The 14,505-nt window shown below is 36.7% G+C and overlaps 1 protein-coding gene across 1 annotated transcript in view; it reads right to left on the bottom strand.

The window, feature by feature from the left end:
• Window positions 1-12,410, bottom strand: part of LOC104166900 (usherin-like) — a gene marked incomplete at its 5' end in the record, with an annotated part of 31,360 nt that extends 18,950 nt beyond the window's left edge. The window contains 3 exons of the mRNA XM_009706998.1: window positions 2,178-2,336; window positions 6,959-7,122; window positions 12,227-12,410. Coding sequence (XP_009705300.1) covers window positions 2,178-2,336; window positions 6,959-7,122; window positions 12,227-12,410 — 507 coding nt within the window. The remainder of the gene's footprint in view (window positions 1-2,177; window positions 2,337-6,958; window positions 7,123-12,226) is intronic.
• Window positions 12,411-14,505: the final 2,095 nt, after the last annotated feature.

The following is a 14,505-nucleotide window of genomic DNA, read 5'->3' on the forward strand; positions in this document are numbered from 1 at the left end:
AAATCACCCAGAAGGCTGATATTGTCTGCCAGAAAAGTAACCAGCACCATCTCAACATTACAAGAAAGTTCATTCAGTATTGATGAACATCTGATCATCAGATGTTAACTTTATTTCAATAGGAATATAGGCTAGATAAAGTTGGATAAACCCAAAAGGTAGAAGTTCTATGTTCCTCAGGTGAACTCCACCATGTATTTAGCTAAATTTATAAATAATTAGAACAATGTGATGTGCAGTGACTTTTAGGTTAACTAATTAATTATAAGTAACTTTTGGCTTTTTTTTTCACATTTTAAAGAAAGTATTTTATTTTATCCTCAAGACACAGATTGGTATCTCCCAAGGCTCTGGTTTCTCAGAGCAGTTAGGAAAACATTGTTTATTGCATTCTGCAATACTAGCAGCCAGATCACCAGGCCTATTTAGAAGATTATTCTTAAATTTCCTTGGAAAGTTCAATGTTTCTACAAAACTCTCATCTACTCATAAGATAACTTTCATCCAGTTGCAGTCTTCGGGTATTTCATAAGCATTACAAATTCCACACTATACTGAGCAAAAAGTAACATTATCAAAAGTTCTGACAGCATTAACAATGCATTCTCGATATTCAAACACCAGATGATTTCACATCATTAATGAGGGGCATTGCCAGGAAACGTCAAAAACATCTTTTGAAACCAAATCTATGTTTTTACAAAATAAGATTTTATTAAATAGAAATATGCTAATGTCTTGTTATCCAGCTAAATACCTTCGGAATTTTTCACTGTCTACAAAGTGTGTAGGTACAGTCATGAAATAACATCCTCAACAATGCAGTCCATTTCAAGTACATTGCTAAGCACAAACTTATGACAACAAAGTATAATAGCTTTTATTTTGAAATTAATTCATATTTTTAACTAAAGTTACACTTTTAGACAAAATTAAGGAATTAGTATATTTTCTATTAGCTCTGTGAACTTTTTTGTAACGTTTCTTTCTCTCCTCTCAATCACTTAATCCCATGCTTACATGGAGTCGCATGTGTTTGATCAAGGTATGTACTGCGGAGTGTCCAAATTCACAGCATAAGCCACAGAGTAATCAACTGTAACACAGCAGCATGCACCAGAACATAAAAATGTTAGCTGCATTCCAAAGGATATGTGCTTCCACTGAATAATAGCCTTTTTTTTCCTCCAGGGTACATGCCAATAGTTAGAAAGATTCAACTTCTGCAAAATATTAATGCTGCGTTGGTATGAAAATGCAACAAACTAAAGCAGCTGCTAGGACAGAAATCAAACCTGAGTGGCATTAAACCACATCTGTCATCTTAAAAAAAAAACCCACAAACAAAAACACTTATGCGCCATATATAAAATCAGTATCCAAATCCATCTCCTTTTCTTTGATAAGAGGATAAATAGTAGTTCAGAATGGCCTTTCCAGCTAGGACAGAGTGTTCCTTGAGGACTGCCTTCTGAGGATCCCTCTGCAAGCCTCAACATGAGAGAAGTGGTGCTGCTAAAGGCAAATCAGGAGCTACACTGATAGCTTAACAGAAGGTGCTAAAAGTAAAGAGGCCACAAAAAGCTTTCCTAATCTGTTAACAGTTTAAAACTGGGAGGATGAAAAAAGGAGTTTAGGCACATTATCATCTCTTCCACTCACCCTAACTCTTTCTCTGGGACTTTGCCTCTTCTAGATTTTGGAGACTGTCTAAATTTCCAGGGAATGTTTTTAGTGAGTCAATTTTAGAGTTCTTCAGATTAAAAGATACAAAAATGTCAGCCATTTTGGGTGACTTGGTTTGCCAGATTTTAGGGCCTTCATTTCTTTCAAGCAAAATTAATAACACAGAACAGTAACCCACTAATAGAGAGCAGAATAATGTATCCAAAATCACAGAGAATGATAATGACAGAAACGAGAAAAAGATACAAAAATGTCAGCCATTTTGGGTGACTTGGTTTGCCAGATTTTAGACTGGAGTATTCATTTCTTTCAAGCAAAATTAATAACACAGAACAGTAACCCACTAATAGAGAGCAGAATAATGTATCCAAAATCACAGAGAATGATAATGACAGAAACGAGAAATAATTACAAAAAATTGCAGACACATATATAGATATTTGCACACACAAGCACAAAATCTTTTATGTTATCTTACTATAAACGCTTACTATAAGGGTGGTAGTCTTCGGTTGTATAAATTTCAGCCTCATCCCTATACAGCTGGTAAGTAAGCTTGTTAGAATTTGGAGAGTCAGGGGAACTCCACGAAAGACTGATAACAGAGGAATTGAGAACTTCTCCTGTAGGAGGAGGTTGCTGGAACGGAGCTAAAACATACACAAAAACAGAAGATGTAAAAATGAAGGTAATCAACAAGTCTCACAAATTTAAACAAAAATGCAAAGAAACTGATAAGTTTTCTTCAAAGAAAAAATGTCCAGTAAACATACAGTCACCCAGGCAAGACACTAACAGAGTAATCCATCCAAATGCTCTCTGACAAAGCTTTTTATCCAAGTACATGAAACAAATTTATACATTTAAACAAATGACAAACTTAATCCCCCTCCCCCCCCCCAACTAAAGCAAGTACGCCACAGTTTTCCAAACACATATTTTTTTAAAAAAAATGTATTTCAAGACCTCTATACAATGGGAACATATTTATCTGGTCACATTATTAAAGTCCATAGTTCCATTATAAATTCTTTTTTCAGAGGATTCGTTCCCTTTTAGCATAGGCAAGGTATAACTTCCTCTAATAGAATAGAAATAGAAAGTCCAATTAACTACAAATTTTATTGAAGTGTTATACTAAGTCTACTTAATCAAATGACAAAAAACATAAAAGGTGCAAATTTTGAAAGTTATTTAGGCAATTCACTTCCATTTGTTTCCAATGAAATTTAAATCAATGAGAGCCAAGTATTTCACATTTTAAGAAATCAGCTTGAGATTCTCATTTACCAAAATACTACTCTGCTATCACCTCCATTAACTTTGGAAAATGTGCTACTTAATTGCACGAGTATCAATAAAGAGAAAAAACAAACCTGAAGTTCACAAGCCAAAAGTCTCACATTTTCAGAAAGAGCAAAGTCCCTCCTATGTCTCTTTAGTAATCCAACTGTACGACTGTGGCTCTACGATAATGGCTATTACTCAGAAATCAAACTTTATATATACACACATATGCACATAAACATACAGGTTTATGGTTAGACTAGACAATATTAAAGGTCTCTTCCAACCTAAATGATTGTATAATTCTATATTTGTTATTATTCAAGTCAGAGGATGAGTCCATATCCTGCTACGAGATCTCCAGCCATCCCGTTACGTGAAGGAAAGCACTACTCTGCCCCTCAGCATCCCCTACGTTCGCACAGAACAGGACCGGTCTGTTTTGGTGGATAGAACTTGACTCAAAGCAGGCTGTGCCATTTCCCCACACTCTTTGCCAGGGGGAGGAAAACCAGGGGAGTGCGGATCTAGAGGAAGACGTTTTGCCCCAGGAATGAGAACAGCTGAGGGCAGAACAGAAATCAGCATATGGAGTAAGCTACCAGGAACTGGATCCAGAACCACCCAATAAGGTTTTCTCCTTTATATTAAGCATTATAGGAAAATATCAACATTAGAAACATACGGCTTTTCATTCATTTTTTTCTCCTTCTGTTTAAACTATCATCTTCATTACATGGATATTTGCTTAATATACACAACTCACCAAAAGTTAATCATCAAAATCTATTCAGCCAAGTTAACAGGAGACAAGAAGGAAAAGAGTGAAGTTGCAGAGAGAAAATGAAATGAGGGCCTCAAGCCACACAAGTGATAGATCTAGATACTTAACGTCAACATCAGTGGGTCACATTACATATGAGTTTTTAATACAAATCTAAAAAGTGAATTGAAGCTCTTCAGAGTAAGATAACGAAAAGCCCCACTCCTACTGCAGTATCTCAGCCAAGAAATAGCAGAAATTTTTTCTAGAATTCATTGGATTCAACAGAACACATAATCACCATCTCCCATTAGAAAGCATAGGGGTTTTTGCTGCCAGGCTAGAGGTTTTGAGTTCAGCTGAGTTAGGAAGTGAATGTATGTGTTGTGGTTTAACCCCAGGCAGCAACTCAGCCCCACCCAGCCACTCGCTCACTCCTCCCATGGTGGGACAGAGGAGAGAACCAGAAGGGTAAAAGTGAGAAAACCCATGGGTTGAGATAAAGACAGTTTAACAGGTAAAGCAAAAGTCACACACGCAAACAAAACACGAGGAATTCATTCCCCACTTCCCATGGGCAGGCAGGTGTTCAGCCATCCCCAGGAAAGCAGGGCTCCATCACACGTAACGGTTACTTGGGAAGACAAACGCCATCACTCCGAATGTGCCCCCCTTCCTCGTTCTTCCCCCAGCTTTACGTGCTGAGCATGACATTATATGGTGTGGGATATCCCTGTGGTCAGTTGGGGTCAGCTGTCCCGGCAGTGTCCCCTCCCAACTCCTTGTGCCCCCCCAGCCCCCTCGCTGGTGGGGTGGGGTGAGAGGCAGAAAAGGCCTTGACCCTGTGCAAGCCCTGCTCAGCAGTAACAAAAACATCCCAGTGTTACCAACGCTGTTCCCAGCACAAATCCCAAACATAGCCCCGTACGAGCTCCTAGGAAGAAACCTAACTCTAACCCAGCCAAAACCAGCACAGTATGCTAAAGTGTCTAGAGAAGTAAAATTTAGGAATCAAAGGAAATAAGTGCTCCTAAATCCCTTCGGCATTTTTGAAAGTTTCTCTCTGTGTAATACATGCTTACAAGACCTGAGCAATCATAGAAATTTACTGCCATAACCCTCATTCTCCATTCTCAGTCTCACACTATTATATATTTCTCCCACGTGTTTGCCATTTTGCAATTTAGATGTGCAAGCAAAGTACTGTATTTCAGATTTTTTTATAGAGCATGTAAGCTATGTTGGGGCAGGAAAATTGAAAATAGGTCTTTTCCTTAAAGAATGTTAGTTGGTCAGTGACAGCAACGTACATTTGCTTCCCTTGGCAGACTTATAACCAGTAATGCTACGTGTCAACAACATACTGTTCTGCAACGAAAATAACCACAAATACTCAAGCTAGGCAAAGGACGATATCTGTGCAACAAGTTAAAATATTTTGGTACGAATAACCAAAAGACTGCAATTGCTATATCGTTTATGTCCAGAAGAGGACTCCGCTTGTCATTTAGAATACTGCCTGATGTATTTTTTCCTAACTAAAATCTATGATATTATTTATGTCATATTATTATTAATCAATTTTATAGTTGAATTGCCATTGACCTTTATCCAATGTATATCCCAACATAAATAAGTAGGTTGGTTTATGTTTGTAAAGCACTTTGAAGATGAACAGCATCATAAAAGTGCCATGTATTATTGTTATTATACATTCAGTTGAAACATCCTACATTTTTAAAGAAACAGGCCAATCAACTATCTGCACAATGAATAGATACTATGCCTTCTATAGAACAGTATGGAGGGAAAAACAAACAAAAGTATATCTAAACTTTGAGGGGAAAAAAACACTCCACATCCTTGGAAACAACTCAATCTCTTCATTCTATCCCACTTAGGACACTGTGCGTTCTGCAATGCCTATTATTTGAAATTTAAACTGATTTACAACAAAATACAAACTGGAATCAAAGTGAGCGCTCTCTGTCCTTGTAAATGAACTCTTAGTGCATGTACATCTCCATTTGCAAATATATAGCGTGCACATATCACAACAATGAATATCATATAAACACCTACAGAGAATACCGAAAGAAATATTTCATTGAAGAAGGATCCAGAAACATACTCCAGAGACTACTTGGGAATGTCTAACCCTGTTGTTGCATTAGACACAGCTACCTAAGCTAACTCTCACAGTAGGACCAGTGTGGCCATTATTAATTAGGCCTGCTGACTGAAACATCCGCAGAGTCTGGTTGACTGGTTACGTGACTTCCAAGACTGGGCTGTTAACTGTGTATGGCAGTAAGGTGTGTCACTAAAATGTGACACAACATTCGCAGAATTAGCTGAGCTCCTTTCCACACAGTTTGGTATTACATGCTATGATGTCCTCAAGGCCCATTTCTGAACATTGACCTGAAGACAACTTAAAAACTTGATTTTTCTCATTACATATATTTTTCCTCTCTTTTTAAATTCTTCCCAGCTTAGAGACTGTGCACTAGTGAGCAAATCTAAACATTTAGTTTTGACTAATTATGACACAAAGGCGAAAATTGTTCCACCTCTTCATATCCAGATTCACTGCAAGGGCAGAAGTTCCATTGCAATGTGTTCCATCACAATTCCTGATCTGGTCCTCACCACAGCACTAGCCTCACCTCATATATGCTGATTTATGATGCTCTGTTACACCATATCGCATAGTTTCCCAAACTGACTAACAAAAAAGCCCCAGGAAGAGAAAGGCAAAGCTACACTGCACTGAGGAGCAGATTTTGAATTAATCACCAGGAGCAGGTCTCCAACAGACCTTCTGTAGGCAGGTCTGCCTCCAGTCAACAGGAAGAAAGCTAAGCTGTAAGTTGTACAAACACTACTGCGTTTGTGTGACTTAAAGGTGAACTCTGCATTGGTCACTACAAAGAACATGGTGGGAAGTGCAAGGGAACTATGGGTCGTTACTTCTCCTCTGGGTTAGACTGCAAAGAAGCTGTGCGTATGACACGAAGCATTCTGTACATCTCTCTAGAAAACACTCCTGAGATGCTCACATTGAAAATCACCCAAACTTCAGAGACCAGATATATGGGGGGGGGTGGATGGAGAAGTCAAACCCAGTTTTAGACCCTCTGACCCAATTTAATACTTACTAAATCAATAAAAAAAACATTAATTTGAAGGACATGCTTTTAAGACCTAACATCCACTTACTTTTGCTGCAGCCAAATAGGTTGAGGACATCCAAATTACTAGCATCGGGAACACAGTTGTCACATTTCAAGCCAGTTACAAATTGTTTACAAACACACTGTCCAGTAACAAGATGACAAGTCCCACTAATGGCTCCTGCAGGATGACAATTACAGTGCTGACATCTATAAACAAAAACAAATCAAGGAAGTGATCAAAACACATTAACACTTCAGTTAAGCACAGTAGGGTTTTGTTTAAAAGAGTCTTTGGTAACATAATTAAAAAATCATAAACAGTTCAGTAGCCCGAGACACAGTAGAAAATCTATTAGCCTGATAAAAAAAGTAACTTACAAAAAAGGTGCCCATTATAAAAATAAACATTAACATCTCAATGCCAGAATAATATTTTAATTTAGATAAAAACTGCTTAGAATTAAAGCGCTTTTATATATATTGATCCATGCACAAAGTGGATAATAATGTTTGGTAATAACCACATTAAGCACTCAGTCCTGCAGCGCTTACTCACACAACCTTTCTTGCAGAGCTGTAGAGTTCAGTATACACGTGTAACCAGTTTCATAGGTTTCTGCACAAAATACGCAACCTTCTAACTTAGAGCAAACTAGGCTTTTGTTGAAAAAGAAATCAATTAACAATTTCTTGTTCACAAAGGCAACTTGAAGAAAATAACATGCTGCAAATAAAGGAGATTTTAGACAAAAAATGGAAGAAAAACCTCAGATTAAAACAGTGAAAGAAAACAGTAGAAATATTAATATTATAACAGAGTACATTTTCTTTGCAGCCTGATAGACAAAAGTGAAAATAACTAAAAAGAATATTTAATTAAATGTGTAAATTAAATTATTTAATTAAAAAGAACAGAAAATTTAAAAGCATTGATATCACACAAATGGCACATTTCAATTCCGTAAATCTCTCTGGCATCAGTAGAGTACTTTCAGGATTAATTTATGCTTTGGCTTTTGCATGTGAAACCTCTCACAATCAACTTGTTTTTCACTTGATATACTATTTCCCCACTGACATTCATTTATAGCAGGGATACCAATGTCAGATTATGCAAATATTCAAAGACTCGGAACATCTCAGAAGTTAAGCAAAGCAATTTATTCCTTAATGGAGATACTGTTATGCTACCCATTGCAATACAGACTGACATTATTAGTCATAACAGAAAGTCAACTATGGCAAATAAAACTTTGTACTTTCAATCCTAATTTCACTATATTTTAATTGCTACAGAATAAAAGAGTTTTGAAAAAACCTTGGACTGGGAGAAATGTAGGACTGTACAATGGGGCTAAAACATACTGGGAAATCTACACTTCACTGTCCTTGCCCTGAGCTGGAAAAGTCCGATTCCTAGGCATAAGCCACATCAGCCTTGAGGGAATCTTAAATTACTCCAGATGTCAGGTTCCAAGATGATGAAGCAGCAAAAAGACCTTGGAGAAGTCCAAGGGAGAATGCCTTGGTCCCTTTGCTCTGCTAACCCTAAGACTAGACAAGGGTTATTGATTTATATTTGGCTGATCTTTCCTTGGCCAGTTTCACCAGATCCAAGGAAACAGGTGACGGTACTTTCACACAAGTTACTTTGCCATTTTGCCAGTCATCCCCACCGCCTTGGTCTACCCTCTTTCTATCTATCAAAAGGCAGAAATAAAAGTGAGTTCAGGTATGGTTTAGGTATTGGCTTTTTAAGGCAAGGGAGAGAGGAGTGGAAGGTGAAAACTATTTTCACATTAGGACACTAAAATTCAGGTCAATAATCAGTGAAATAGATATTAAACGTGACAGATTTTTAAACAAGTTTAAGAAAACTCTTCACATATATTTTCTGCCCATCACAGAGCTCTCTGTATTAGAGTTCCTTTACTCCACAGCAGCTCGTGCTGTGTGATCTCCTGGGGAATCATTCAACACCCTTAAAAAGGCTGATAAAAGCTAAAGCTGCAAAATAAGCTGCAAATTTGTTTTATGGACTAATATCCTTTTGGGAATAAATAAAATACTTTCTCTCTTGGAAACCATTATACTGTAGTTTGCTCTCTTTTACAGTCAAGAGAAAAGGGCAATTTTTTCAGACTGTATTAAGTCTTTTCATCTGTCGACAGTGCATCCAAATCCCCCTTCAAATAGAGGTTTTGTTTAGACTATTTAAGTGTCATTCCTGAAAAAAACAGTTTAGTTACAGAAGAAACGAAGACAGAATTATTTGCTCAGTAAGACAGTACTTTATTATTTCATAATTTCATTCCTTGATGATATTTAGTACATATTTAGTTGTGGGGGCTGTTAACAAAAGTGTCTCAGTAGATAAACAGTAAAAGACACGCTTCTCTTACTGCTCCTGTATATTACTGCACCTCTTATGAATAAGGGTCCCCTGAGTATTCCAGTTTTCATTGTCATTCACACACGAGACCAAACTCACACACACGTACAGTCTCAGTAATAGCTTTCAGTGCCTGGCAGGGTGGGGCTGCTCCTTTTCGCTTGTTGCATTTTCTTCTAGGAAAAGTGTAGGTTCCCTGCCTCCACCTATACTGAATGGGGCTCAAGATCCTGCAAACAACAGCATACATGTCATCATAGTCTGTGCCACAGGATTACGCATTATATTTGTGTAATCACATGCATCATTTTATTAAACTGCAGAACACTAAACAGGCTTTGTTCTTATGCAGAAATTCATGCTTTTCAGTCGGGATTAAGGATTCACTCAATTAAGTTTTTTTTTTTTAACTAGTTCTTTGAAACTTTTAATCATGTCAAAAATATTTTCAACGTTCTTGTTAAATGCTAGTTCTTCAAGATACTGAGTCAAATACATTTGAGTTTTGATAAGAGAATTATACATAATCAAGGAAAACAGACTTTTAAAACATGGGAAGAGAAACGTCAGGCCAAGATGAATTGCAATATTGATTTTGTGAGGATAAATGGTTTTTGTAATATTAATATAGAGAAACCTTTATTACATTGACTCTCTAGGTGCAGTTAGAGCCTCTCCAGCAATCTGTTTAAAATCTTCATTTTTCATCCTTATGGGAAAACCTCACTTGCTAAATGGATTTCATGAACAGTAATCTGTCAACATATATATATAGATAAACAATTTGTGATGTTCATTGATCAGTTCGTTATAGTAAACAATACAGAGGTAAAGCATTTAAAATCTGTACCAATGCCCACAACCATTACAGATCTATTCAGATCACTGCAAACACCCAGTATTTCTAATTCTTTAATTGCTAGGGAAATTTTCCTGCTTCATAAACTGAAATGCATTAAAAGATACAGAGTTCCTGTTTTATCTCAAAAATGTCACAAAATAAATCAGCTTATATATGCATTCATCAGAATGGGAGAATTTTAAAGCCTCATAGCCTCTGTGTGTCACAACTTTTGCTTCTTTTCTGCTACTGTACCAAGATAGATACATGTCTTTGCCACTACAGATACTCGTATCTTTTTCTTTCTGTAACCACAGAGCCCTTAAAAGACACTTGGAGCAAGGATAGTTTAAATGACTTTGCAACTTTATAGAGAAAGAAAAAACATATTACTCTTTTTAAGAAGACATTAACAGTTAAAGAAATGGATTAAAATAGATTACAAATAAAGACTTGGATTACCATTTTCAGTGGATAAATGTTCCTGCCTGAGGAACAGAGGTATATTGCCCAAGTAGATGATAACCAAAAGGAAGCCAAGCATATGCAACACAAGTTAATCATGCTAATGTACTACCAGAGCAGCCTTCAATACTGTCACAAGGATTAAGTAGTGTTAAGGCATTAAAGCCAACTCTGATTCAAATTCCAGAACTCTAAAAACTTTCTACCTTTACAACAAGATCTGGATCTAGACAATTCTAGATATTTCCACGTTTTGAATTTCAGAGGACAGCTCAAAATACAAGTAATTGAAGGCCAATATCTAGTCCAGGAAAGCTATTGCTTAACACAGACACAAACCTCTCCATCACCTGCTAAAACTGAGGGAAGGGGAAAAAAAAATATCTGTTCCAGCTAACTAAAAAAAAAGATCATTAATACGGAAAATATATTTAAAAGTGAACTTTAATATTACACAGATTTTATTCCTTACCCTCAGAAACGACAGAAAGTGAAAATAAGAAGTCATTATTCCCACAGATTACTTTGTGGCCATTAGCACTTGTTTGTGACACCCGCAACAGTAAAAAATAATTTTTAAAATCCCCTAATGAGTGACAGTAACATAAAAGTTAAACTGAATAATCTGCAGAATAACATCAAATATACGCAAGACAACACTGATAATCACTGCCTAAAAGCATGTCTACCCCACACTAACCGGAGGAAAGGAGCACAGGGAAGAGAGTGTTGTACAGATTTTGCTTCTGCCTGTGTTTTTTTTTTTAAAGGCAAAAATAATAAATATAACAAAACAATTTAACTCCATCAGTCTGCATGAAAATATGATAGCATTAGAGCTGTGCAATTTTTCTGGACAATATTTAAAAGAAAATTGAGATTGTGGGGATTAAGCAAGAAAGATGATCCTGGAAAAGAAAGATAGAGCAATAGTTGGAATAACAGTGCACTACCTATAGATAAGTTTTTCCCCTTATATTCCAGGGAATATATCCATATAATTTCAGTTTACCTAGAGGCCCCAGGCTACATTAGATAAACAATTTACCCTGTGGCATATAACTAAATGCTGAAAAAGAATACACTGCTTCAGAAAAACAGATTTTTAGGAGGAAAGGTGGTGTGAGCATTTCTACTGCTGCTACTAAAAGAAATTTGGAAAGACAGGGATATCTGTAATTTTTTACTTTTGTTTTTTCCGTTAAAATATCTTCCCGAGATCTTCAAAAGCATTCGCTGGTCATAAGAATGGCACATTACCTGCATTTTAATAGTCAATGATTAACACCTCAGATATCAACACATCTTACTGAACTTGCAGAGGAAGCGTAGAGAAACAATTACCAAATAGCTATAACATTAGATAACATTAGCGTTACACAGCTTTCATGTCGTTTCTACTTAAATCTGTGGCAAAACTTTTATTTCCTTCAGCTCGGGGGAGCACAGAGGATTGTATAACATACTACAGGTAAATGAGACCGCACACATGAATTCAAAGGATTAATGTAACTAGAGCACATCTTCTCATTGTCATGAAACTTTTGAATGAGCTACTATGAGAAAAACCTAACGAGGAGGCCATAAGTGTCCTGAAAAAAAGAAACACTCACCTCCCCGTGACAGAGTCAAATCCAAAATAAAGTTCTTTACAACGTTCACATGTCTGTCCTGTAACAGAGGCATCTTGGCAAATACATTGGCCAGTTATTTTATCACAGATCTGATTCACCGAACCAGCTGTGTGGCACAGGCATGGCAGACAGCCAGTGACACTAGATGGAGAAAAATAAAAACCTGGAAAAGAAAGGGATCTTGAGAATAGAAAACATGCAAAAAGCAAACACAGTAAAAATTATTACTAACTTGTGTACAATTGGGGATGAAACAACAGAACTAAAGCATAGGTAGCACACACATCAACTCAAACAAAGCAATACAGTCCTCCAGCAAAGCTGAGCTTCTAAATCTTCTCATTAGCACTTTGTAAAGCTATTATTCATCCTCCAGTTGCCAACTCAGTTTTTTATTCTGTCTGCAGACTTTGTTTTAGACAGAGCGAATTAGGGGGAGTACATTAATGTGTCTGTGAGTAAAGTAAAGACCCAAGGACATGAGAGGTACTAACAAATGCACCACAAGCAGTAGAAACAAAAACCAACATGCAAGAACAGACATTTGTCCATTCTAGTCTGGGATCTCATCTCTGACAATGGTCAGCTGCAAAACACAAGAAGTGCACATATTTTCTTAAGAAAGTCTCTTAATCTTTCTCAACCAGTGGTTGGCTTAATCCTTGAAACATTATGATGTTTCTTAGGAAAAACTACATTCGATGAGCATTCCCAGGTCTATGTAAAAATTATATTTTACTCCTCCTCAACATAGAGCTTGTATCCTACACAAATACTTTTACAGAAACTAATAAGCTGATGAAAAAGAAGTTACTTATCCGCTATTAAAAAGCTTTCATTCTGAATCCTATCCTTCTGTTCCTGTATATTTACAGTTATGACCTGGAGCATTCACTTCATTTTCCCTAATATTTGGTATGCTTCTGCTATATTATCTTTCAGCCTATTGCCCTCACAAGCCATCTTTATCTATGCAAGTCTCTAATACATTACTGAAATTCAGTTGAAGTTTATACACCTCTAATCTGGTCACTGAAGAACTTGCCCATTATTCACAGCCTTGCCTGAAATTCCAAACAAAAGAGCTTTTACACATTTTTAATGATGCTGTACCACTTGCAAAATAATCTATTTTGCTATGTATGGACTTATTCCATTCTAATTTCTTTTCTATATGTCTGATCAGAAAACAATTCAAGTAACAGGATACCAGTAAGAAATATAATTACATAATTTTCCAAAATTATTTTCTATTTTTACCTGATTATTAATAAACATTTAACTGGGTTCTTCACACAAATTGCTCTGCTCTTTTTTTTTGAGTGGTACAGTTGATTGCAAATGTAGCAACATATGAGAGTTCTGTAAATGATGATGGTGACACAGTATTAAGTGGCACTAGTCAACTGCAAGTACGTGTCTGTGAACATCAGTCCTAAGACAGGGCAATTGATAGGCGTTTTTATCTCTGTCAGCTGGCTACTATTAATTATTATTGCACAACTTCAATAGAAGAATTTCAACCATTACTCAGATATGCAGTATTTGCACAGACTTCTCAGACACTTTTCCTCTCTCTGCAGATAAAGTTCAGTTTCTTCTTAGTCATGTTCTCAGTTACTGAATCTTTTTTGTTGTCCAATAACTTCCTGATGTCCTGCTTTATTATAAAGAGCCAAAAATTGTATTGGAACTTGTCATATTGCCCAAGGCCTTATTATTTATTTTGTTTTACAAGAGATAGCTTTATATATACACCCCCAGGGTGGTATTCTCAGTCTTTGCAGCAGTGTTGCGCTGTGAGCTCATATCCAAATAGCAGAGGAACTAAACAAATTGAAAACATTAGAATTTTACTGCTCAAATCTTTGTTCAAGTTTAGCCTCTGGTCCTCAGTGAGATAAATCTCAAGTGGACAGTGAAGTGATATCAGTCTCCAGTTAACATACATTCACATCATAAAAAACCATACTGTTGGCACTTTATTCCAGAGAGGCCTCGTACTGAGCCACCACAGAGACTGAATAGCTTGAAGTTATTAGCGAGGCAGCATGTATTATCTCATACGGCAGTCGTCTGCACAGTACAGTGCCCATCCTGTGCATAAATAGAGGAAACCATTTCCCAGCAATGTCACTCTTGAGCACAATGAATGACTCCACTCAAAGAACGTAACAGGAAGATAGGAAACAAGTTCAAGCCTGGACTCCTGCAGAAGGTCAAAGTACTTCTTCAGGATCCAGTTTACAGTTGCAGTA

The sequence above is a fragment of the Cariama cristata genome, unplaced genomic scaffold, assembly GCF_000690535.1.
Source record: "Cariama cristata isolate BGI_N322 unplaced genomic scaffold, ASM69053v1 scaffold3439, whole genome shotgun sequence".
NCBI classification, from domain to species: domain Eukaryota; kingdom Metazoa; phylum Chordata; class Aves; order Cariamiformes; family Cariamidae; genus Cariama; species Cariama cristata.